Source organism: Antennarius striatus, chromosome 3, assembly GCF_040054535.1.
Source record: "Antennarius striatus isolate MH-2024 chromosome 3, ASM4005453v1, whole genome shotgun sequence".
Taxonomy (NCBI): domain Eukaryota; kingdom Metazoa; phylum Chordata; class Actinopteri; order Lophiiformes; family Antennariidae; genus Antennarius; species Antennarius striatus.
The window spans coordinates 20,861,109-20,887,711 of record NC_090778.1 but is presented as its reverse complement, the minus strand read 5'-3'; the positions used below and the strand labels follow the sequence as shown (position 1 = coordinate 20,887,711).

The window sequence follows — 26,603 nt, the reverse complement described above, 5'->3', positions numbered from 1 at the left end:
TAGAGGAAGACCAAAGAGGAGGTTTATGGATGTAGTGAAAGAGGACATGAAGGTAGTTGGTGTGAGAGAAGAAGATTCAGAAGACAGGGTTAGATGTAGGCGACTGATTCGCTGTGGTGACCCCTGAAGGGGAAAGCCAAAAGGGAAAGAAGAGAATCTAATGTAGCCCCAGTACAGGGATGAGTTCACAGCGACCTATATGTAACAAACTGCAAAACATGTAAAACAGTCACAAGGAAAACATTATCACCTCTCACTGAAGAATGGCATGTTCTGCTTCATGAACACAATAAACAATGTTTTCTTGTCTTTGTAGTCAAATGAAGGCCGAAATGATATCTACAGTATGAGCTGCAGTCACTTCCAAACCTTTTCACACCAGTGACCCTTACACTGGCACAAACTAGACCACAGACTCCACTATGAAGATTTTGTCCCAAAATTTGTTTCATCTGATAAGAGTTTTCTTTCATTTGTCACAGAAATGAAGAAATGACTAAAATAGTCATACTATTGTCTTTATGGAATTTGGACTTATAATTTAAAAAACCCCCAAAACATTTCTTCATTCGGTGGAGACCCCCTTGGATAGAATCCCACTTTGGAAACCTGACTGATCTTCACACAAACTACTATACACCAACTCACCATGTTTAGAGTGCAGTGTCAGAAATATGACCGGACAGCGACACCTGCTGGTCAGTCACAGAAGAGCCACTATTCCTTCTGCTCAAGTCCCAACATGTTTTCTAGAAAACTCGTGACTCATGGGTCCAACCTCACACTTGTGACTCACTAGCCGGTATGTGTTGTTATTCCCAGACAGATTAGGTTACTTATGAAGTCAAGGGAGCAAATATTATTTGCCGGCAATGAAACAGGAATGTGAACTAGGAGTATTTTTAGAAACCTGTGTTTGAAGCAAGCAACAAATCTACATATTAAATGTAGAGGATTTAAAGTGGATATAAATAGCTGAGTGTAATCCATACATGCTTTTCTCATTTAAGAAAATCTATTCCTACTGTTTCATGTTAAAATGAGCATTAGGTTTTATTTTTATTCATTGGAGATTGGTGGCATTTAGTGAACTGAAAGCAGAAACTCTGGGAAATTCCTGACTGCGTGTGAAAATTTCTGCAAAGGCAACAGTTTCCTTACATGTTGAGCTGAGTAACTCTGGGAAACTGTGGTGGTTAGAAGTGGTAATTAGTTCCATACTACTTGTCCTTGCAATTGCTGAACATTTTTAAAGAACACATTTTATTAAATAAATTAGTATATCATTAAAAAGAAAACATTTTAACCCAAATCATGTGCGTAGAGTTGACTTCTCAGATAAATTGGAACTCTTCAATCCACACATTCTTTGAAGGTTGAGAATGAAACAGCTGGAACTGAAAACCTGCTTAAAACCAGCATCATGAACGTCATGGCATTACTATCAGTTTCAGTTGACTCAAAATGTGAACGGATGTGAAACTTTCTGTTGGGAGATGCTAAGGCTGCGTTGCACATGGGTGAGGGGTGGTGGTGTAGACCCCCACCTCTATTTAGACATAGGGTAGTTCCCAAACTGACGTAGATGGTTTCTTCCACTTCCCTCTCCATCCATTTATCTTTTCAGTCCATTGTTGTTTTCAAATGAGTCCTTCACCCTTTAAATGTACAGTACGTGGACCGCTGTTACATCCCGCGAAGCGGTGATGTATTGCAGTTGTCAGTGTTTGTTGTTCATCCGTTCGTCCACCGAATATCCTCACAACCATTGCAGATAAAGACGAAACAAAAAGCAGATTACTCAGGTGGCAAAGGGGATGAAAATGAGAGGATGACCTTGACCTTGAGAAAACTAGGTCAAGGTCAAATGTTAACTTTTGTAAAATATGCCAGGATGCCAGAGGCACAAAAATGTGTAGGTCATGGTAAAATTTTGAATTCAGGGGTGACACGGGATGTTGAAGTCTCTGACAGCTTTGTTGGGTTATGTGTTAATAAAACAGTTGTTTTCATTTTCCTCTCTGCTTTGGAGTGCAGGTTCGATGTCTGCTGACTTTGTTTTGGTGTTTTGACCTTTGGGTGAACCAGTTTTTGTCTGAGTGTTTATGGGCTTGAAGTGCACTGGGATGTTGCGTTTCAAGAAACTCCTTCTAATAGTAATAGTAAACACATAACAGTGCTTTTGACTGAACCACTTACAACTATTACTGAGTTGGTGACCTCAGAGGAGTTTGAATATCTTTCTTTTGTGATTTTAACATAGGTGTCAAATGATCAACAGATTAATGAAATTCAATGAAAAAGAAACAGTAAGTCAGTCTATTTTATAAAAAGTTTATTATTACAGAGGCCCAGACGTGTCTTATACATAAAGTCTTCAAATGTACATAAAAGCTACAATCATTTACGCATATTTACATTCCCTTCTTGGACTAGATCAAATGTCAGTGCACTTTTTGAACATGATCATCACTTAAACTTTCACTGACATTAGATTTCAACAAAGATAATTTCCAATACCATTTAGATTCAATTGGACACTAAGAGTAATGTTGAAAATACACAACAAAGTAAGAAAAATGCCTCACTGACAAAACAGTTCATTACATTTTTTAAGTAGACTTTCCTGTTGCACAGTTTACTGAATAAATGCGGCCCCTTTCTACTGTGTACACGGGTGCTAAGGTATTTCAGACATGTATATGAAGATCTGTCCCATGACGTTGAAAAGGAAGTGCTTGAGGGGCTAACAATGAAAAAGGGCATTTTGTTCTACATTTTGCAGACATTTTATTTTCTGGTTTTGCTCAACAATGTAAAAAAAATTCCAAAATGAAAAAAGCATGATTACCCTTGTTACAAGGGAAGTGCTAACAAACTTTACAAGTCTTCTAAATGGCCAAATGTCCTGCAATGGCTTAAGCATTACGGTGGTCAACCACTTTGATTAAGCAGCATATCTTCTTCTAGGCGATAGACGTTACTGACTAGACTGCCGTGGACTACTTTTCACACCAATTTACAATGGCTGAGTGATTCATGAGCAGCGAATGTTAAAATCTTGATCTGCTGGAAATCACCAGACAGACCAGAGTGAAAAACTGGCTCTTAAAATTTTGCAATAAATAATGTAATCACTACTTCCTGTGAAATAATCTCCTGCCAGTTCAATACAATTTTTTTTACTGTGGAGGTGACCACAAATTCATTACTTTTGGTCATTAGCACCGATTTGCACAATAGGAGAGTGGTGGGAGTAGCATGTGGTCTCCAGCAGAACAAACACGTATGTCACCACAGCATTCAGCCTCATTTCAGACACTTTACGCTGTTAAATATGGAAATCTTCCACTGTTTCTTTATGCCCACCGTGCAAATAAATCTGAACAAAGTGCAAATAAAGTAACAGTAGCACATGACAGGGCTGCTCAGGGGAAAAGAGAAGGGACTGAACATATGATCATATATATTTATAATTACTGGTTCTTTCCCTTCATCCTCATGGATGTTCCCTCTACTAGCTATATCTTTAAAATGTGGCTCCCTCTGCTGGTCACACTGATTGGTTCTCCCTACTACATCTCATCCGTGCGGTGTTGTTGTAGTATGACCGACGGGGGATTCCGATCTATCCACTTCTCCTTGGATCCTGTAACTTCGTACGCCACAGCAGACGCAACTGCAGAATCAACTGATCCTTCCTGTAAGGCCCCAACTGGACCTGGTGCAATTTCCTTAGTGGAACCGGGGAAGTCTGCCGAAGAATTGCTGTTGACTCCAGTTTCTGATTCCGACTGTTCCACCCTCTCATAATCAGGGGTTTGATTCTTCTGACCGCTGGCGAAGATGGCTTTAATATTCTCCACCTCTGCTTGAGGGACTAAGAGAAGCTCCTCCTCCTCAGGCTCGAGGTATGGTATGGCATCGGTGCTTTCTTGTGGTACTGAGCGCAAGGTCCTGGAGATGACTGTAACAAAAAATGAGAAATGAAAGGTGAGCCAAAACAGGCACACTGTTGAAAACGATTCTTGCAATTAAAGATTAACAAAAGCAGCAGTTCTGACAAATCAAGTAAGATGAACTGATGCTGTCTGCCAGAGCACACTGATCAGAGATGCTATCTGGATCCAACATATGGGGGAAAAAACAGCGAGGAAAAATGTATTTTAAGGTTAACTTACTGGAAGAGGGTGTGTAGAGTTCCTTCTGTTCTGCATTTTTGCCAAACGGATTTACTGACGGGAAAATGATGAGGCAGAAAGACAGCAGGAAAACCTGAAAGGCAAAGCTCAGTAGTGAGTACAGTCACGTCACAAAGAAATACTTGACACTTTTGAGAAATGTAATCAGGACAGAAAAACCAGGTCGCACCATGACGCAAGTGCTGGTTGTGCTGGCTTTCATAGTAGACAGCTTCACAATACCCTGCAGTTTCCTCAGTTGCTCAATCAAGGAACTATAGGAAACAAGAGACCAGATTTTCTGTAACAGATGTAGATTATTTACATATTTAAATACAATTATAAAAATATCAAAGTGTTCTCACATGTTTTGTTTCTGAAGCATCTGGACTTTTTTCTGCAGTTCCAGATTGTGTGCAGTACAGACGGCAACCCTGTGATAGAGTTTATAGTTTAGCAGGTTATACAGGGTAGTGCATCTGAGACCAACCATAAAAATACATGTGATTGACTGCAACAAAATGGCGTTGGGTTCTGTACTTTCAAAAGTTGTTTTTTTCTCTCTCTCTCTGCCAGCTCTAATGAATGACATTCATTTTTTATTTGGTCTGAAAAAAGCCCAGGAGGCACCAGGGTGCAGTGAATAGCACTGGTACCCCACAGCAAGAATGTACAGGGTTCCGTTGTGTGGAGTTTGTATGTTCTCCACGTGTCTGCGTGGGCTTTCTCTGGGTTCTCCAACTTCCTCTCACCTCTAAAAACACGCAACTTTGGTGAATTGGTCATACCAAATTGTCAATAGGTGTGAGTGTGAGCGTATGTGTCTATTTGTCTTTCATGTCTTATCCAGGGTGTAACCCGCCTTTTGTCTGTAGCCAGCTGAGATAGGCTCCAGCACACCCACGACCCGCAGGTCAGATAAATGGCTGTAGATTGGTCAAAGATCATTGTTTTTTAAAAAAAAGAAGAAAATTGTCCTTGGATTTTAAGAAGCATTTATCGTGATATTTGTACACTGAATTCAAACACCCTGAAAAATGTACTTGAACTAGGCCCATGGGGAGTCAGACCATACAATGAAGTGTTAAGAACATTAAGAAGCACGTCTATTCAACAGATTTAGAAGCATCTGTATCTATATTAAAGAATTTAACAGAAAGGATCCAAGCAGTTTCCCCTTCGGGAGATTAATAAAAAATTCTAATTCTGTTCTCCTGTAGAATTTTTGGACTGTGTCTCACCTGTTTTCCAGACCATCGACGTACACCTTCTTTTTCTTGCGGCTCTCCTGAGCAGACTGTTTGTTGCGAATCTTCCTCCTGATTCTCTTCAAAGTCCTCTCCTCGGCCTGCAACACAAGACCACCATAATGTTGACATGACCGATCACGATGTATATGAAAACAGGTGTCAGAAGCTGTGCCACAGAAAGACAAAATGAAAATAAATGTAAATATTCCCAAGAAAATAAGGGAACTTAAAAGAAGATAAACACACACAAATCAATCAATCAGTACTTGATAAAGGTTTGGCAGACTTTTAAAAAAAATTACCTTAGTGAGTGGCATGTGTGAGGGAATAGTTGCTCCTTCTTTTGACAAAAGTCGCTTCTCCTCCTCGGTGAGTACGATTTCTTTAAACTGGAACTGGAGAAAGAAAAATCAAAGCTGCTTTATCTCCTGTTAAATGTGTTTAAGATACTAACTGAATATAGAATTTTCAAACACTCATTAATTAGTTAAAAACTGACCTGGTCGAATTTATCAAGTTCAACTGGATCATGTGTTGAGTCCTCTATAGCTAAAGTACAGGGCAGTTCGCAGGTAACATCCTCTTCCTGTTCCTCACTCACAAAGTCATCTGATAGGACATAATTACATTGATATAATATTAATCTGCCATTCTTATCCACTAGGCAAGCAAGCGCCCCCAGTGAATATGTATACTGAATACGCAGCATCACTCAAACACAGTGTTGACTGAATTCATGTATTTTTGAGGGGGCATTAGTTCATATCCAAGGGGTGAGTAATTAAACAAAGTCTAGTGCTTAAAGCTAGAACTTGGACTACACCTACCCAGATCAATGAAGACGTCTGTATCAGGTTTCTCCGCCCTCACGCTTTGCAGAACATTCATGTCTCTGACTCTGCACTGCATCAGGGAGTAACTGTGATCTGCCTGGACTGTTAACACTTCCTGGTTCTCTGTTTGCACCTCTTCAGAGGCCAGGAGGAGGTCTGAGTGCACAGGGCTGGGTTCAGAGTAGGTAGGACTGGGAACAATGTCACTATCACTCCCCTGGGGACTTTGGCATTCTAGAAGATTGTTGTTTCCAACCCCAGTGCTGCTGTCATCAGAAATGCCACTGTCACTGCCCACAGGAGAACGAGAAGGGGAGACATCCCCCATGTTGTCCTCCCCCGCTAACAATCTAGACAGAAAGTCTTCAGTATCAATACCCGTCAGCATCTGGGAGGGGAAAAAAAAGTGTTACACTCCAATATACAGAGTTGATGTAATCAGGCTCATGTGTTTTCAGATGCTCTGTGCTGTTACTAGCTTTTCCAAATAGGGTTGTTGTTGAAACATTGACCACTGACACATCTGAAATTTTGATGCTGCCATATTAACTCGTGTTAGAAACACCTTTTGTCACAGTAGTTATGTAGGACTAAGTTGTTGCTACACTCCAAATTTATAGATGCATATGCTGCCCAGTCAACTGATATACTTAGTGGTAAAATTAAATATGGGATTGGATAGCAATCTAATCAAATTTATCTTAAGTTTGTATTTATTTTCTAATGAAAGAACGAAAGCCTACATCTTGTTCAGACAGCCAAGAGTCGATGAGCATGTTCTCATCAGGAAAGAGAGGCTCCGTTGATCCATCATCTTCACGACTGAACAGCAGTCCTAAAAGGTCTACTCCATCCATGTCCGGAAAGTCTTCTGTGATTGACATCTGTAACAGCACAACAGGAAACAGACCACAGCACCTGCATTAAGTTGAGCATTTGTTAAAAATGGTAAATATGAAATATGAGTTCTATTTGGATAGAAGAAATGGTCGACAATACCACGCAAGGAACGACAAGTATTGTTGGAAGCAACTTGATGGGAGTAGTATCTCTCTTGTGAACACTTTATCTTGACTAACTACAGGTCTTGAGTGGATTTGAACAACCATTACCATTCATATATTGATGGAATATGCACAAACATGATGTCAAATTATACACTTTTTGGGTTCACACTGCTAATTGTGACAAGTTGGTCATGTGTGCTTAAGAGCAAATAAAAAATATTTAAGTAATTACAAGAAAAATTAACTGGTTTTCTGAATTGATTTGAAATAATCCTATCAATTCTCAGATTTCATGATATGCAGCAACTATGGTTTCAGGTCTGAATAAAGTCCCAGAGATTATTGTCAAAAACATTAATTCCCAATTAAAAAATGTCTGGTGTTGTTTTATTGCATAAATTACATTTTCAACTCCTGGTTATTGTTGAAGTATTTGAAAAAAGTACAACGGGGGGGATATAAATAGAAACACATACTAAACACAGGAACAATATCTAACGCTGATTGTAAAGCATGACAGAATAAACTTCCTGATTGACGAGGTATTGACGTGTATAATAACGTGCATGTAAACAGTATTGCATCATTGCAACGCTCCAATCGTGACATCATCATCCTAGCCCCGCCCCCTCATGTCCTGTATGTCACGAGATCTGTTCACAATATCAAATGTCACAACAAATAATGCGTTTAGCTTACGGTTAATACCAAGAAATTCTTGCATAGCAGTGTGTACAGAGAAAGGTGTACATTCCGTTAGCCAGTAGTTGCTATTGTTGATTAGGGGAAAAAATTAAGGTTTTGTCTTGCAGCATAACCTTAATGTTGGCCATTGAAGTCAGAAAAGACCTACTTCCTGCTGCACGCAACACAATGGTGTGGTAGAATTCGTTAGATTTTGATTAAATGCTTCATTATCTTATTATATTTTTATTGTCAAATGGCAACATCCGTATCAACGAGTATCTGCTATCAAACCTACAATAATTAAAGCTAAGAAGGCGTGGTCCATTGTAACATTACACACAATATAATACCTTAAACATGCATAATGCCAACATAAATTTTCCAACCTTTCGATGACGGGCGACCAAACACCATTCGGGTGACAGAGTATCCTTTACTATCAAATATGCCTTTCTTCGGCGCTACCACCCACTAACACGGATCTTCTTCCGAAAACCACCTTCCAACAAGGCAGAAAATGCGTCATCGCGTACAACCGGATATGAGAACGTGGTCTATTTAGGTGCTTCTGGGAATTGTAGTTGTGTAGTATTGTATTTGACCTTACTACGTCTCTTCCTGCTTCCTGGATGCTTTTCAGGAAGCGGCAATAACGTTAGAAAAGTGGATTATGATTTTTAAATATTATAATGGAGATTAAAAAAAATTAACCGACTGAAATGTCTTTATTCGATTTATACATAAAGCTAAATACTATGCTGTTGCTGAATTATGACAATAGTGTTTAGTGTAATCTTTTAGCAACAGTGTCCATCGCCTGTGATTTTCTGCATCCAGTGGATTTTAATAAAAACACATGTAGTACTAGACTCGCACGCACACACCAGCAGTAGGTATGCATTACAGGTTTAAGTATCTAATGTACAAATACAACACGTTCAAAATGAAAAAGACTGATGCAACATTTTTTTAATATTTAATTTAATCAAGATTTGAACAGAACATGACAGATTATTAAAAACCTAGTTACTGAAAATCATATGAAAACTGTCTGAGCTGAAAATTGATTTTTCTACTTTAACAATTATAGCATAAGCCTGATGTCTATTCATAACGTAAAGACCTTCATTGGCTTCTTTGTGACTCAATGAAATTAGAGGGAGGTTTATTGAGATCAATAAATCTACCATCTCATATTGACACATCAACCAGAACATGATATAAAACTAAGGCATCAAAGAAAGGTGCATTTCATCAGCAAAGACACCAGAGTTCATTTATTAATTGCATGTTTTAATTTGTCATCACCTCGACATAATGTTGTGTATTCTTTCATTTATGCTACACTGACTTGTCATATGCATTCATATTGGTGTTCCAGCATAACTGAGCATAGAATTGGGTGTGGGTTATAAACACCTGGCATGCATGACCAACATAAAACATCATTCACGCCATCATTATGTTTACTTAAATCTAATTTTTTTAAAATATATCCCAAATCTCAAAGATTACAGGCCCGTCCCTTTACTGACTCACTGGCAACACCCTCACAGACACTAATTATACTCGCTACAAGAAAAATAGTCAGATAGTCAGAAATCCCAGTAGACCAGAGCTGGGCAACTTTAGTTATTTATAATGAAATACACAGAATGTCATCATAGGTTTCACTTCCAGAATAAAGCATTTTGTCACAGAATCACACAGAGTTTGGATGTGTGCCTTAAGCTACGGTACACTTTTAGTCGTTCCTTTTTATTTGCTGTTTGTCTGGCTACCTTTGTGACTGCAGTCCCACTTTGGACAGTCCGTCTCTTGTGAGCACGATGTAGCAGGATCCTATACACCCCCGTGATGGAACTTCTGCAGTCTTTCCCCTGGTTGTTGAGTATGTGTTCTGAGGTGATTCCTAGTGTTTCCAGTGAGGTCTTTACCTCCATGTCTTCCTCTCCAAGTTCAGATGGTTCACTCTCTGCTAGGTAGGATGGATCTAATTTAAATGGCTCCATGGCATGAGGGAAGTCCACAGGCAGCAGCCACTCACAACCTATCATCTGCTCCACTGTGAAGCGGTCAGATGGTATGGGTTGGAGAATTCCCCTGATTAGCCTCTGGCATGCCTCGGGCACCCACGAAGGCAGGTTGTAAGCCCCCTCCAGAATACATCGCTTCAATTTGGCCACAGTGTCTGCTCTAAACGGCATGGTGCATGTCACCATAAAGAACAGAATCACACCCAGTGCCCAGATGTCCACAAAGATACCAACATAATGTTCATCCCGAAAGAGCTCCGGGGCAGCGTATGGTGGAGAACCACAGAATGTGTTCAGTGTCTCACTGCGGCGGCTCAATGTGCTAAAGCCAAAGTCCCCCACCTTAATACAAGAGCTGCTGGTGTAGAAGACATTTTCTGCTTTCAAATCACGGTGGATGATGTTGTTTTCATGCTGTGGTTGAACAAGGAAGAAATTGCATCATCAAAGCACTAAAAACCTTCAGGTTAATTCACTGCATACAAGGGCATATAATAATATTAAAGAAGTACTGTATATGGTAGTTACTCTTACAGTAAACCAAGTCTTGTACGTTCTTTTATCTGTTTTTGGACAGATACAACTTGTTGAAAAGCTAAAGAGGAGATGTAAGTGAAAGGTCAAAGAACCCCTTTCAAAATTTTACCTTCAGTCAAGTTTCTAGCCCGTAACAAGCTAGAATTACCTGGTTGGCACCTAGAGATGCCTTAATATACGATAATATGCTATCACCAACTTTTCAAAAACCTGAACAATCAGAAATCAGTTTCAGGTTCGGGGCAATATCATGATTAAAAGTATCGCAGAAATATATTATTCTACAGTACCAACCATGTGTTTAACAGCAGAGAGAATCTGAGCAAAGACAATTTTGCTTTCAGCATCACAGAGTTTCCCTTCAGTGGTAATCTTGGTATAAAGCTCTCCTCCACTTGCATACTCCATCACCAGGTGAAGCCGTGACAATGTCTCCACCACCTAATATGGAATACAGATGTACACATTGAGAAAGCCCTTGTTGTTAGTTGAAGCTCATATCAATACATCAATCAATATCTGTGTAGATTGTCATTTATCCAGGTTGTGGTTATTCAAAGCTATTTCAATCCACTGGACTTTAAGAAAGTTTCTGGAAGACGTTTCAGCTCTCATCCGAGAGGCCTCTTCATTTCTGGTGGTGGTTGGTCTTGTCTCATTTTATTAACCCTGTGAAGTACAGTCACTGCTATTCATATTCCATCGTCAACAACTGGCTGGCTCAACGATGCTCGAGTATTTGTATGCTAATGGTGGTCATTAGCATTAGACACTCTACCTCAGTCAATGTACTGAGTAGTTGTTGTTTTTTTTTGGGGGGGGGGGGTTCAAAAGAACCTGATTGTAAATTTGCCGAAAGACGATGTTGCAGACCACCCCTCCCCCCTTTTCAAAGATGTCTTCTCCACCTTGACATGAATGGATTCTTTTGCTCCTCTCTCAAGCCATCCGTCTTCCACGAGAGGTGAAACATCTTCATGAAACTTTCTTAAAGTTGATTTAAACAACTATGGATAACCATGACCTGGATAAATGAGAACATACACAGACATCAATCAGTATCAGTACAAGCGTGTGCATTAGTTTGACCTCATAGAGCCGGATGATGTTTGGATGGTGTAGCTTCTCCATGCTGGAGATCTCTCTGGACAGGAGCCTCTGGGTCTTCTGATCCAGCTTGGTTTTATCAAGGATTTTTATTGCCACTTTGTCTGGTGATGCCAAGGAAAAATATCATGCTACATAACAAATTTCTATATAGGAGCAGGTAAACAATATTTTTTTCAATTTGCATTCATGTTTATTTTCACAAAGTTGGATAAAGAAGGGTGGCACAATGATGCAGCGGGTAGCGCTGTCGCTTCACAGCAAGAAGGTTCCAGGATGGAGTCTTTTCTGTGAGGAGTTTGTATGTTCTCCCCGCCTTCCTCCCACCAACACAACATGCAATTTAAGTGGACTGACCAATCTAAATTGTCCATCGTTGTGAATGTGTGTGTAAGTGGTTGTTTGTCTTTCATTTGGCTCCACGATACGCTGGTGACCCGTCCAGAGCGTACCCTGTCTTTCACCCATAGTCAGCTATGGATGGATGGAGGATGGAATAAATCAGTTACCACTGCATCCATTACTAAACATTCTCTGATAACTGAAGCATTAGAGGTGCTACATAAATCAGGTATAGATATAAGATACAAAATATAATCATTGTTTGATTTAGCAAACATAGAATTGCCATTGAAATAACCAAACCTTTTAAAAGGCAATTTCATGTTAAGATTAGCAGCTATTTAAAACCAATTTCCATGATAACATCCTCTTAGATGGGGCAATTCATACGTTTATCCCCATCTTAGAAGGAAATGTGCTTTTGCAAATGAAGAAAAGATGTTGTTATTTCTGTCATGGCTGCAGTGGTTTCAGTTTGGAGAGGATACGGAGGGTCAAACCACAGGGAAGATACAATGTGGCAGTAACACACGGTGCAAGAAGAGCTCCAGTTTGCAGAATCAAAAAGAACTTACCATTTCATGAAAATCTTTTTTTTTTTAAAAAGCATTTTATTTGTATAAACTACAAATTTTTAGTAAAGATTTAAATACCTCAATCAAATGCACACAACTGATATCATTACTGCATTAAATGATTCATCAAGCAAAGTAAAGTAGATCTCATGTACTGTAATTGAATACATAAGAGTTTTGTAGTAGCAAAATGGTGTCGAGATATCTAATTGTGCATCAATATGCATTATTCAGGTTGGTATTGGGCTTCCTTTCACCTGTGACATAGCTTTCAATAGCAGCATTCAAAATGCATCACAGCTCATATTGTTTTTGGAGGACTAAATGATACTACATGCCTGCATGCGCACATTGGATGACGTACTGAGAAAGTACATAAATATATCAGACACTCAGAACTACACACTCGTTCCCTTCTTAGCTTTTCATACATAAGGAAAAAGTTGTCATTGTACAGCAGAGCAAATGTGAGGGTATCTAACATTTTTATATTGTGTACTTGATGCTTGTTTTGGCTATTCAGTCAAATATTGAGGATGTCTATTATTATTGGATGTCTATTAATATATAAGACTTTAGAGTCAAGCCTGAGCTGATGTTTCTTCTTCTGTAGATTAAGTCATATTTCCCTGATGTCTTGTAGTTTACCTTTAGTGAGGGCATGAATTCCTAGCTTTACATGGGAGAAATTTCCACAGCCAATCTCCCCTCGAATTTTGTAGAAGCCAATTCTTCTGCCCACTGTGAGCTCACGGACAACCCTGTGACCAGATTACAAAAGAGAAGATACAGTTTTATGATTCATGCATATCACCTCTTGCAAAGTGAAAAACGAAACAACTATAACAAATATATATGTATAATAGTGCATCATATTTTAACTCTCGCCTTTCGTCCTGGCACATATCCAGATTCAGTCGTTCAAGTGGGGTGAGGCGGCGGATGGTGGCTCCCTCATCGTCTGTGTTGATGTCTGAGCTGTCATGACGACTCCACCGGTTGTACCTGTGGCTGCTGGTGACCACAGCCGTGCCTCTAGTCGAAGTACCGACAGAGTCTCCATTAGACTCCGCAGTCTCAGAAACTGAGATGCTCCCAGCGGTGCCAGCTACCCTTGGCCCCCTGGAGACTGCTGTCCCTGCCCCAGTCTCAGCACCTTCTGGGCTGCTTTCCAAGGGGCAGACAGCAGTCATCCTCCAAAGGACGCCCAGGGTGGCGTGAACTTAGCTCATGGCCGTAATTGGTGGAGCTAGGTTTACAATAAGACAGAAAAAAAAAAAAAATTCTTGCTGGCTGTGTAGTACATTTCTTAATAACACAATTTCCAGAGTAAAAAAGCAAAATAATTACATTCTTACGCCTAAAAATTTAAAATCTATTCCATACAAATAAAACAACAAGGTATAATAACTGGAAATAAAATAAACATATCTGATGCCGCTTCTAACTGCATGGCAAGAAATCAAGCATCAATATTTCTTGTCTTATTATATCATGTAAGCTGTATTTCTGTTGGGAGATATACAAGTTAAATAATTAGGCTAAGTTTGTACAGTTTGACCACATTAGCTGTAGAATATGGTTAAATACACAAGTGAAGTAATACCTGATGTGAAATTACTATTTAGTCAAATAGCAAGTAGCAATAGCAAGGCTAAAGACACACTTCCATTATGCAATGATCATGGATCACAGATTCAATGTAAAAGGTGATACAGAACAAATTCATGCACTAAAAAAAGACTTGACATACCTTCATATATCTGAGCCATTGTGATGATAAAAATTCCAAACATATAACTATTAAGATGATCAAGTCAAAAAACAAATACAAATTATGAATCCTGTATTTTCATGAAATTGGACAAAAACTCCTGTCCATGGATCTGCATGCCACTTTGTAAACTCTCCTCACCACAATGGAATATCAGGGATAATTTGTCTTCTCAAGTCTGACCCAGTAGTAGTCTTGTTCTAACTCAAGGGTCCACAGCGGCTGAGGAAGTAATTGTCCTTATTTGTAGTTGCTGAAGAAAAGGTGAGTGGACAGCCGTGTGCATGACTGTCTTCTACATGGTCCATTGCTGAAAAGGTCTGCGGCGTCTTCATGGGTTCCTTTCAGCCTCCGGGGTATAAATAGAACACAGAGTTGAGGAAGGGGGAGGATAGAGGAAACAGAGGATGGTGTCAGGCTGCAGCCAGGGAGTGTTTAGTGACAACATCTGGAATAAAACACAAAACATGGACAAATTAATATCATTTGTTTTCATATGTGCTCAAGAATTATCTTATTTATCAGTCCATCTATTTTCTTTCTACAGCCACTTTTCCACCTTGTGTGTCACGCTCCAGCATACAGAAGGCAGGGTAAGCTCCAGACACGTTGCCAACGCATCGCAGAGCCACATGATAGACAACCAACCACTCACTCACTCACACTTATGGACAATTCAGACTGAATCAATTTACCTAAGCTGCTTGTGTTTGGAGGTGGGGGGAAGCTGGAGAACCCAGAGAGAACCCACACAGACACGGGGAAAACATACAAACTTTGCACAGAAAGGAATCAAACCTAGAACCTTCTTGCTGTGAGGCGACAGCACTACCCACTGCACCGCTGTGCTTATCTGGGGCCAGGTTGTGGAGGCAACAGTCTGAACAGGGATGATTCCCTCTCCACAGACACCTCATCTAGCTCTACTGAGAGGATCCCAAGGCATTCCCAGTCCAGCTAAGAGACATTGTCTCTCCAGCATTTCCTAGGTCCTCCCCAGGATGTCGTCCGGTCGGACATGCCTGGAACATCTCCCCAGGTAAGCGTCTAGGAGGCATCTGAACCAAACCACTTCTATCCAGCATCTCGTCATTTTGGTCATGACCCAAAGCTCCTAGATATGGTTAATTTATATTACAGTACACTATATTATTCATTTATTCATTCAAGAAGCAGGTTTGTAGATGTATGTATGTATATTACAATTTATTGCTGTGTTCAGAAAATGTCATAACATGACGTGTGTGTGTGTGTGTGTGTGTGTGTGTGTGTGTGTGTGTGTGTGTGTGTGTGTGTGTGTGTGTGTGTGTGTGTGTGTGTGTGTGTGTGTGTGTGTGTGTGTGTGTGTGTGTGTGTGTGAGAGACAGAGAGAGAGTGTGGGTGTGTGTAAAGCAGGAGTAGCAATGGCTAATGTAGTGTAACATGGTGCTTTGAAAGGTTTTCTCACATCCATCTCTATGTAAAGATGAATGAATCCAAGTTAAAGCCTTGCTTGCAAATCAAAGCAGTTCTCTTCAGTGAGGCCTACGGTCTTTCAGCCTTCAAACGCCTTTCTGCCACTGTGCCATGAATATCTTAGCATTGATCTCAGGCAATGCAAAGGGACTTGATAAGACAGGAAAAGCTTCCACTTTATAACACAAAGCTGCAAGGACTGAATGCCAGCCTTTTATCTAAATAAAAAGACCAGAAGACAACCATGCATAAAATCAACACACCAATGATAAAAGGAGAGCAAGACATATAAAATCATCAGGATATTTATTTCAATAGATATACCAATTTATCACTTACTGAACAATAATTGAGTGATATTAGGGCTGGATGATACAAACAGCGGATATGATACCTTTTTTTTGTAATACTGAAAAATATAGTAAATCAGGTATTTGAAACGTCATATTCATAATTATCAGTCATGCGCTAAAAGGTTGATCAGAAAGTTTGTATGTTTGTTTGTCCCTCTGCTTCCCTCCCTCAATTTCTACTTTCATAAACAATATTTTGATGGCAGCATGGAAAGAACAGGAGTGGTAGATTTGGTTGAAAACATTTCATAGCAAACAGAGTATCACGATCATCTATGGGGAACAGCTACGCAGATGACTCTGTCTTTTGTGTCCACTGGAAACAATATCTCCGTGGTTGCTTAGTGATGGACACTGACCAACTGTTTGTCTTGTCCCTTTGCAGACGATTAAGCATTAACTGGCACAGATTGTCAAGAGAGAGCGCACGCAGTGTTGAGTTTATGGTTACAGGGAGACACACTGAGCTGCAAAGTATTGATGTTAATAAATGTGTGAGCAGACTGATCTGGTTCACTTTACATCCATTCTAGCTTGTGCACCCTTTTTCACTGCTGTTTTACATTCAAGCACAAAGGGGAAAAAAAACGGTCACCAATGCACACATGATCACACACATTCTTTCCTAATGCAGACACATGCAGGAGCGCACTGGTGTAAATACATGCGAGTGTGCGCACACACACACAGAGACAGTGAGTTCTCTCCACACAAAGCTCCCCAGTGTGTTAATTGAGACGCATGGCTGACAAGAATAAAGAGCTCAACAGTGAAAGAGCAGCCACAATGAAGACTATGGGCCCTAGGAACAGAGAGGCAGGCCTCTCTGGAATCTATGGGCCAAATATGTCACATTTCCAAAAAAAAATGCACTGACCTCACAATCTTTCTTTGACACACAGTCCTGACTAAAAAATTGAAGTCAACTGCTTTCATCATTTATTTTACAGATATACTGGTGTATTTCATTTTTATATATTTAAGTATAAGAATTTAACAAATGACTTATTTTTGTAGTTGTCACAAAGACACCTTAGAAGTGCACACAGCTAATCCCTTAGCCTGATTATACACAACATGTACAACTCTATTTCTTCTAGTATCAATATAACACAGAAGAAACTTCAAATCCTGCATCTGTTGGGCAAACACAAAATCTATTTTTGGTCATTTACTTCATTCTGCTCATTCTCTGTCAGCACAAAGAGTTCAATTACAGATAGGCCACATGAAACACGTTTCATGTGATGCGACTGATTGTCTATTAAAAGAGTACAAAAGAGAGTCCTAATTCAGGCAAAGAAATCAGACCCAAAATGTTGCAATTTTTGCCTCAATATATAAATATGTTTTCTCAGCAATTGGCACGACATCTCAAATTGAATGGATAAATGAGAAATTGCTTTGGTCAAATCCTATTTTTGCATTCAGGTGTGGAACCTAATAAGATAATGGATTTTCATCAGACTAGTTTTTATCACTTCAAATACTGGAAAGAAACCCCTGTAACACTATTTTATTAAATTTGTTAATGTGTAGCCGGGGCGATCCGTACGCTCCGACTACCCTGCGTTGTGTTCTGGTGCGCAATAGTCTGGACACAGAGACGACTTGTTCGATAGGAATTTATTCCTGCAGCGTGATGAAATTAAAACAGAGTGTGAATATTCATGCCCTCCATGCAACACCTCCCGCAGTCAGGTTCAAGGCAGACTGACGAGAGTCGGACAGACCGGATGTTACGGACATCACTTCCTTTATTCTTCAAAATAAAGGTGCTGACCGTAAGCGCAAAGGAAATACAAAATATAAAACTGAGATAAATAATTTCACATCCTCAAAAGAAATCAAAACACATCGTGAGGGATTTTGGTGAAATTAATAAAAATCTTTTCTTGTCTGTTACATTCACCCCTCCTTAATTTCTCCAAAATCCTGAACATATGGAGAGAACTGCCCTCTTTAAGTCAGGCAATAAGAAGAGATTCAATGTTCACATTTACTCAAACCAAGGTGACGCCTGGAATTTAATTCCCCAACACAGCATTTAAAGCTACTTATGAAATAAGTTCAGAGAGCACAGGAGTTGATCAGGCTCCTGTCTCTCCTAGTCAATATGGTGCCTTATACACCACATAAAACCTTGGCACACAATCCCACCCATGAGAACATTTACCGCATTAAAAAAAAAGACATTTACTGAAAACCATGTATATTCTGCAAAATACACATGAACATATTCCCCTTGTTACACTTTAAAACAGAGTCAACAGGGACTGAGACCTCCTATTAAACCCATTCACAATACCCCTTGTAACTGGCTTTTGCATCATGGTCTCTATCAGACGATTTACTTTTTTGACAACCCTACCTGTGCGTGTTCTGACAACATGTCTCTCAGACCCTGAATTTTGTGCTGGGACCTGATCACCATCCATCGTCTCAGGTAAATTGTCAAGTCCTGTCTCACTTGTGTTATGAACACTGGCCAAAGAGTCATTATGGTCATCAGGTAACACCTCTTCCCTCTGTTCTATCCTGCCACTGCCTGTAGAGTCAGCCTGGGAAGTTGCATAGGTCCCCTGATCAGAGCCCCAAGTTGGGGATTGTGACACCTCATCCCCCTCCTCCGACTCTTTACCATCTCCTAATGACTCACCGTCCACATCTGATGACATGCTCACCCATGACTTGGTCCAGTTTTCTGGAGTTTCCTCCGGCAGACTACTTAAGGCGTCTGGTAGCTGAGACTGGGACCCACCGGCCTCATCTGTGGTGGCTGGATCAGCTTCTGCACTGGTCTGTTCGGAGATCGGTAGAAAGCTCACATCCAATATCAGGTTCCGATGCACCACCTTGGTTTTCCCACTCTCATCCTTGATTTTGTAAATGTGAGTTTGGGGGTTACACTCTATGACTGTGTAGATAGTGGGTTCCCACTTATCTGCCAACTTCCTCTTTCCCTTCTCTGCTTTGTTGGCTAGCAAAACCCTATCCCCCACATTCAGACAGATGCCTCGGGCCCTCTTGTTGTAGCCATCAGCTTGGTGCTGCTGCTCTTTTCTGGCATGCTCCTGAGCAATAGTAGCAGCTTCATGAAGGCTCGCCATCAATTTGCTAGCATAGGTCTTGTAGTCGACCACATTGTTGTCCCTCAGGACCGGTTGGAAGACCATGTCTACTGGGAGTCTAGGGACACGACCAAACATTAAGTAGAATGGGGCATATCCAGTCGTTTCATGTATGGTAGCATTGTAAGCAAAAGTCAGGGTTTGTATCTGTTGTGCCCAGTGTTGTTTTGCTGCCAGTGGTAAGGAGCGTAGCATACTGCCAAGTGTCCTGTTGAATCTTTCAGTCTGCCCGTTTCCCATGGGGTGGTACGCCGTTGTGTGTGACTTCGCTACCCCTGTGAGATTGAGGAGTTCTGATATGAGTTTGCTTTCAAAATTTGCCCCCTGATCAGAATGTATACGCTCTGGAAAACCATATATACAAAACACATTGTCCCACAACTTCTTTGCAACCTGTTTTGCAGTCTGGTTCACACAGGGGAAAGCATGGGCCAATTTTGTGAAGTGGTCTGTTACGACCAAAACATCCACTGATCTCTGTTTGCTATCCTCAGCACTCCAAAAATCTATACACACCAGCTCCATGGGTGCTGAGGTGTGAATGCTCTCCAAGGGAGCACGTGCAGCTGGTTCAGGGGTTTTCGCAAGGATACATCGTTGGCAGCATTTCACATAATCCTTGATGTCTCTTTCCATTCGAGGCCAGAAAAAGCGCTGTCTGGCCAGGTGCAAGGTTCTGCCTTGTCCTTGGTGTCCTGCAAGGTCATGCACGCCTGAAAGGGCCTCGGCTTTACAAATGGTGGGTAGGACAAACTGATACCTTGTGTGTCTAGTTAATGGGTCTCTACTTGTTCTATAGAGGACTCCATCTTGGACTTTCAGACGATGCCACTGCTTACATAGTGCTCGTGCCATATGAGGTAGATTGCTTCTCCTTCTCCTGGATGGCAGTTTCCTCCGTTCTACCAACAGCAGAACCTCACGGATGTCAGAATCTGATTCCTGACTGTGTCGCAGTTCCTCAAGAGACAGAGCTGGAAGTGTGTCTCGTTCAGGGGATGCTAACTGAGGAAGAACCTTCAAAAATTGTACTGCTCGTGATTCCGCAGCCTTTTCCCACTCAATATGAGCTTCACAGATGGACTTTACATCAGAGGAACCCTGGCTTCCAACTTGATTTTTACAAGGAATTCCTGTGGTGGCACAAACAGGGTCAAGTGTCTGAACGCATTGAACTCTGCACCGGAAAACATCTTGCACACCTTCCTCCTTTGTCCCTTCAGCCTCTGCCAAAAGATCCTCATATGGCTCACTGATCAACCTTTTACTCACTGACCTGGTGAAGGGGTCTCTACTCAAAGCGTCTGCCACTATGTTCTTAGTTCCAGGGATGTGCTTGATATTGAACGTGTATGGGGACAGCTTGGCCACCCACCGCTGTTCACAGGCATCGAGTTTTGGTTTTGTCATTAAGTAAGTCAGAGGATTATTATCCGTCCACACTGTAAAAGAGTGGCCCTTCAGCCAATGACCAAATTTTTCGCAAACACTCCACTTGAGTGCTAAAAATTCCAAGCGGTGGGCAGGATATCTCTTTTGTGAACCAGTAAGAGTCTTACTTGCAAAGGCGATTGGACGGGCTTTTGTCTCACCGTCCGGTATCTGAGACAAAACTGCCCCAAGACCATCGAGAGAGGCGTCAATGGACAGGATCAGCGGTTTGGAGAAGTCAGGGTGGGTGAGGACCACACAGTTCAAAAGCTTCTCCTTGAGGCTGAGGAAGGCAGAGTCACAATCATCAGTCCAATCTGTCGATTTTAATTTTCTAAAAACACCTGGCCTTTGGTTTGACTTACTAGTCTTCCCTCTCCGTTTTTGACCTGCTGTGAGAGCAAACAGAGGTTTTGCAATTGAGGAGCAGTTTGGAATGAAATGTTGATAATAAAAAATCATCCCCAGAAATGACTTCACTCTCCGAACTGAAGGTGTGCAACCATCATCCTCCATCAAGTCTTTCTTTTTCATCCTGACAATGACCTCCACTTTACCTGGGTCAACAGCCACCCCATCACCATCAATAATGTGACCTAGGAATTTCACTGACTGTCGCAACAAGTGGCATTTCTTAGGACTCAACTTCAGGTTATGCTCTCTCAGCCTCTGAAAAACAACCTCCAGTCTGTTGAGGGCCTCTTGCTCTGATGGGGCAAAAACCAAAAGATCATCAAGATAACACAGCAGTGTACTAAAGTTGAGATCACCAAAAATGCTCAGCATCATTCGCATAAAGGATGCAGGACTATTACAGAGGCCTTGTGGCATTCTATTATACTCATGCAAGCCCAAAGGTGTTGTGAAGGCGGTGTATTTTTTATCTTCCTCATGCATGGGCAGATTGTAAAATCCTGATGTTAAATCCATGGTGCTGAAGACAGAGTTCCCGCCAAGGGCAGCAAGACAGTCTGCTTGATGAGGCAGAGGGTGAGCATCCTTGATGGTCCTTGCATTCAGCCACCGGAAATCTGTGCATATCCTGAGATCACCATTCTTTTTCCAAACCATGACCAGAGGAGAAGCAAATTCACTCACTGATTTTCTAATGATTGCCTGCTCTTCCATCTCAGTGAGGACTTGACGCAGCTTCCGGTAGTGAGCCGGAGGCACTCTGCGATATGGGAGACGGAAGGGACGGTCATCTGTGAGCCGGATCCTATGCACAAAACCCTTGGCCTCCCCACAATCTAGATGGTGTTTTGAGAACACATCTTGATATTGTTCCAGCATTTCCACCAGCTGATTCTTGGTAGAGGGGCTCACCTGGCAACCATCAATGTCAACCTCTCCCAGTCCAAGGTCCGTCAGTTTCTGTTTCAGGTCAGTTTTATCAGCAGTCTTCGGTCGGTCACATGTTGTCTTGTTTCTATCATTTTCTCTCTGGCAGGAGCCTTGAAGCGCCGTGAAGTCTTCAGCTGCCATGCAGGGAGAGACATCTGCCAGCTTGCAGTTTCTTTTTAGAGTGAGAGGCTTTTCAGTGACATTAGTCACTCTCATCGGGGTCCAACCATCTTCCCAGAGATGGGTGATCACTCTGCCTACCATCATGCCTCGAGGGGCACACTTAGATGAGGTTGACTCCACCACCACCGTACTTCCAGGTGACATGGGGACATTACTTGGCAGCCTACCTCACAATAAGTATTCCTGTTTGGGTTGTAATGTCACGGCCTGAGTCAGCTTGACTGTGCCCACCTTGTCTAGTATATCCTCCCCTTTCCACCTTGTGAGGCCAGCCATCATCTCCAGGAACTGCTCGCACTCTGCAGTCTCTTGCGCAGTGCATGCGATAAGTTTCCAGTAAGTGTTATCTTTCTTCATCTGACTGACTACATATTTCAATAGGTTGGTGCCTATGATAACCTCATCTTTCTGACCAGCAACCACTAGGACTGGTACCATGCACTTAATCCCATACAATTCCAGTTCCATATCATACATGCATTTAGGGCTCACCTGCACTCCTCCACAACCAACAAGGACAATGCTCTGTGTCATTTCTTGCTGTTGTGTCAGAATATTTTCAGATAACAGTCTCTGTTCCACTACCTCACTTATTGTGCAAGCCATTGATCCGGAGTCGAGCAGCCCTTTTAGCTGGGCAGAACCATTTATGGTCACCGGAGCATGAAATAATTCCCCAAACTCTTCAACTCTGTGGGTATTTTGGGTAATTACTGTACAGTCATCAGGCATTACTTTACATACGTTTGCATATATTTCCTTCAAATCTTCACCACATTCGAGGGTTATTTCTTTCTTGCCCACACTTCCCCTCTCCAGGCGTGAGCCATTTAGTTTAAAGGTGCCGCACCTTGTTCTTCTCTGGATTGAGACCGACTAAGGTGGGGCGGGGCATTGTGTCTTGATCCACGTAGTCGGCATTCTCTCTTCCAGTGCCCTGGTTTGAAACAACTCATACACAAGTTCTCCTGCCTGCAGTGCATTGTGGTGGAGTGATCAGTTGCCTGACAAACTTTACATTTCCTCTGGGGAAAATTTGCTTTGTCCCTGTTTGATCCTGTGTTCACTACTGACTGAGCCTTCTGCTCCAAAGCACGATCTAGCAGGCCAATAAGTGACTGGATGCAAGCACTTTCAACAGGAGGAATGGAGGAAGGCCTCAACTTGTTTTGCTCACAGATGGGCTCTTGCACATTATCAGTAGTTGCATCTTCCAGTGTTGAAACCTGAACATGGGAACCGACCTGCCTGTGCTGTGCTGGACGGTATGCTTTGCCTGAATTTTTCGTCTTGGTTTCTCTCTGATGTTCAATGAGGTGTTCTTGTATTTCATGTGATGTCCATTTCTCTGCTGTTTTGCACTTCAGGATACTGGTAAGTGCAGGGTCAGGACAATGCTTTACAAACATCATGGTGACTTCATGAGCAGGGTCTTCAACATTCTTTCCCTGCCTTCTCAGACACTCATCAGCTACGTCCACCGCTTTGTTCAGGCGGATCCAATAATCCATTGGACTTTCCCCAGTCAGAGGTAAGGTGTTGTAGAAATCTGCTAGTGGCATTGACGAATATGTTACCTCACTGAAATGCTGTTTAAGAATATCAAAAACTAGCTTGGGGTCTTCAGCAGGTTTCAAAGAAGGGATGCTGCGCAGTGTCACTCTAACAACATCCCTTGCCTTTCCCCCCAGTTTTGACATTGCCTCTTGGGAGTGTTCATGGGGTGGAATACCCCTTTTCTTCAGATAGACATCCATAACTTCCTCCCACTCATGCACTGTATGTTTGTCTGTCCCATCGCCCCTGAAGTGTGGCGGCTCTTTGACATCTGCTTGCATTACAAACTTCACTCCTGTCAGATTCAACTCAGGATGTCCCTCTCCCACATTTATACTTGATGTGGGGGCACTTCTGTCATTCCCATTACCTGCAGTCTTCTGTATCTGGTTTGCAATGCTCTCGCCGATTTGATGAGCTAACTGAGTTATGAGGTTTCCTAAGTCTGGAGGACTGTTGTCTTCATTAGCCTTGAGTGACTTGGGAGAAGATGCATCAGTGGGCATGTGCGGATGTACTGCACTTGCACCTCTTCCCATGCCTGCAAAGCTGGTGACTGGAGTAGGTGTAGGTGCTTGATGTTGTGGGCTAATACCGTCATGGTGCATGCGAGTTGACGATAAAACAGGATGACCTACTCTACCGACGCCCTTAACTGGAGTGCAATCACCCAAAAATCTGCCTCGCCCTAGAGTCATAACTGCAATACTCTCATCATAACCGTGCGGCCTCTTAGCACCCTGATCATCAGCCATTTTAACCCAGTATGTTGACATTCAAATGAAAATAATAAAGAGAGGTAAATAAAACTTAGCATACACACAATCAATGCAAAAACTTAAGGAAGATCAAATTATAAAATTTTGAGCATCAATAACTCTCAATATACCCAGTTTGTAACATATTTTTCCAAGATCTCTGGAAAGTCCCTACTTATTCCAGCAACCACCGGTGATCAGTCTGACGATGATCTCCAACGAGGAAATCCGGGTCACGGCACCAATGTAGCCGGGGCGATCCGTACGCTCCGACTACCCTGCGTTGTGTTCTGGTGCGCAATAGTCTGGACACAGAGACGACTTGTTCGATAGGAATTTATTCCTGCAGCGTGATGAAATTAAAACAGAGTGTGAATATTCATGCCCTCCATGCAACACCTCCCGCAGTCAGGTTCAAGGCAGACTGACGAGAGTCGGACAGACCGGATGTTACGGACATCACTTCCTTTATTCTTCAAAATAAAGGTGCTGACCGTAAGCGCAAAGGAAATACAAAATATAAAACTGAGATAAATAATTTCACATCCTCAAAAGAAATCAAAACACATCGTGAGGGATTTTGGTGAAATTAATAAAAATCTTTTCTTGTCTGTTACAAATGGTCATGCAAAACACTGACGTTTTTATTTGTTCACCACGTTGAGTCAAAGCGCAGATTTGTTCAAACTCATGTCAGAAACGGGCAGATATGAGAGTGGGGGAGGAAAGTCTTTCAATTGCAATGTGAACGCAGTTTTAGATCACGTAGGTAAAGGCTCATACTGTGGGCTCAGGTACTGAAATCTGGCTACTGAGTCATTCACAGCCCGTCTCTGTCTCTCTTTGCAATCAGCAAACACAGAAAGAGAAGAAGCAATGCAAATACTGTACTTCAGGGTGCAATCTCTCAGCAGTTCAGCATCACGCTGTGTTCTCCTGCTGGGAGCATGTCATCATTCATGACCAAACACACGTGTACACCTTTACTGAATTTAAAAACACCAGGATCCCCACTGGAGAGCACCTGTACTCTTCCATGTATTAATTATCCCACACCCGTTTGCGTTAAATCAAATAGAGATGAGAATAATCGATGAGTCAGATCACAAAACGTGTGTGAACGTGCGCGCGCGCGCGTTAGGAGGTCGCGCGCGTACCTGTTCCCTTTCGGATTTGATGCGTTGAAAACACAGAAAAGGGTCCGACACGTGACGCAGCACCTCCACGGATTAAAAGAGACCGACAGACAAGCTGACAAGCATGGAGTGGCCTGCTGGAGTTACCCGGTCTTAAGACTGATAAAACTGTACTTACAGGAGTACGTTTTCAGGAAAGCAGCATATCGCTGCTTTGGAATAAATAAATCTTCCATTGAATATACATCTTAAGGGACTTGTTTGTGACAGTCAACAGTTATATCGCCGCAGGAGGCCGTTCCCTATAAACCAGTGCATTAGTCATTTGTCACTATGAGCAAAAAACAAACAAACAAACAAACAAAAACACCTGAGACGTCACGTTTGTCAGTCTTACTTACGTGGGTGAATATCTGCAGTGGAACCGAAGGGGCCAGGCTTCCCCCACCGCGATATGGATTCGTTATTCTGGGTACCCGGTGTCATTGAACGCTTTTGGTCTGCTGCAGCTGCTCCCCGGTTCGGTCTGTTGCCAAGGGAATCGACTTAATTGGCAGGAGAGGCGACCAATCAGTGGCGAGCAGGGGTGTACACGGCGCGTGTGTTGTCCAATGAGAAGCAAGAATAACACGTCAGCTTGGTTCAGCGTTAGGAGCTGTTCCGAGCGAGCGGCGGGACCCACATCCGACCCGATCGTCACCGGACGCCGTCAGAACAGCAGAGGTTCACGGCGGGGTTACGGGACCAGCTGGAGGGCTCACCTGGATTCCAAAGAGGGTTTCAATTTCGCAGTTATCACGTCTTTGTTCCTCAGTATTATTATGCGGTCCTCTGCGCCAAAACCCAATCTAATTTAATACTAAATATTGAGAATACTGTAGCTTCTTTTCTTTCTTTTTTTGTATTTTGAAAACTGCATCTATTGA

General features: G+C 41.9%; 2 protein-coding genes across 4 annotated transcripts; both read right to left on the bottom strand.

Annotated features, from left to right (window-relative positions):
- Nucleotides 1–2,320: 2,320 nt before the first annotated feature.
- On the bottom strand, nucleotides 2,321–8,480 carry creb3l3l (cAMP responsive element binding protein 3-like 3 like). Of its 2 annotated transcripts, none has more exons than XM_068310334.1 (10): nucleotides 8,345–8,480; nucleotides 7,008–7,148; nucleotides 6,259–6,652; nucleotides 5,931–6,040; nucleotides 5,734–5,826; nucleotides 5,423–5,529; nucleotides 4,547–4,615; nucleotides 4,372–4,456; nucleotides 4,182–4,275; nucleotides 2,321–3,967 (listed from the first exon to the last, which is right to left on the bottom strand). In XM_068310334.1, exons 2-10 carry the CDS (start codon nucleotides 7,146–7,148, stop codon nucleotides 3,576–3,578), a joined length of 1,485 nt encoding a protein of 494 aa, XP_068166435.1. In that variant the 5' UTR covers nucleotides 8,345–8,480; the 3' UTR covers nucleotides 2,321–3,575. The 2 variants fall into 2 exon arrangements, with proteins under 2 accessions (XP_068166435.1, XP_068166436.1); XM_068310335.1 differs by having other exon boundaries at nucleotides 7,008–7,182; nucleotides 8,345–8,459.
- A 475-nt stretch (nucleotides 8,481–8,955) lies between these two features.
- On the bottom strand, nucleotides 8,956–26,206 carry nim1ka (NIM1 serine/threonine protein kinase a). Of its 2 annotated transcripts, XM_068311897.1 has the most exons (8): nucleotides 26,079–26,159; nucleotides 24,717–24,884; nucleotides 14,309–14,777; nucleotides 13,444–13,804; nucleotides 13,204–13,316; nucleotides 11,621–11,742; nucleotides 10,826–10,972; nucleotides 8,956–10,408 (listed from the first exon to the last, which is right to left on the bottom strand). In XM_068311897.1, the coding sequence occupies exons 4-8, from the start codon at nucleotides 13,746–13,748 to the stop codon at nucleotides 9,653–9,655; spliced, it is 1,443 nt and encodes a 480-aa protein (XP_068167998.1). In that variant the 5' UTR covers nucleotides 13,749–13,804; nucleotides 14,309–14,777; nucleotides 24,717–24,884; nucleotides 26,079–26,159; the 3' UTR covers nucleotides 8,956–9,652. The 2 variants fall into 2 exon arrangements, with proteins under 2 accessions (XP_068167998.1, XP_068167997.1); XM_068311896.1 differs by lacking the exon at nucleotides 24,717–24,884 and having other exon boundaries at nucleotides 26,079–26,206.
- Between the last annotated feature and the right edge of the window lie 397 nt (nucleotides 26,207–26,603).

Bases quoted from the DNA above. Each gene is read 5' to 3' on its own strand.
- creb3l3l (XM_068310334.1), bottom strand. From the start codon at position 7,148: ATGTCAATCACAGAAGACTTTCCGGACATGGATGGAGTAGACCTTTTA. The intron at 6,041-6,258 runs GTAGGTGTAGTC...ATGTCCTATCAG, and splicing joins AGACGTCTTCATTGATCTGG to ATGACTTTGTGAGTGAGGAA. The intron at 5,827-5,930 runs GTCAGTTTTTAA...TTCTTTCTCCAG, and splicing joins AACTTGATAAATTCGACCAG to TTCCAGTTTAAAGAAATCGT.
- nim1ka (XM_068311896.1), bottom strand. From the start codon at position 13,748: ATGACTGCTGTCTGCCCCTTGGAAAGCAGCCCAGAAGGTGCTGAGACT. The intron at 13,317-13,443 runs GCGAGAGTTAAA...ATCTGGTCACAG, and splicing joins GATATGTGCCAGGACGAAAG to GGTTGTCCGTGAGCTCACAG. The intron at 11,743-13,203 runs GTAAACTACAAG...TGGCATCACCAG, and splicing joins AATTCATGCCCTCACTAAAG to ACAAAGTGGCAATAAAAATC.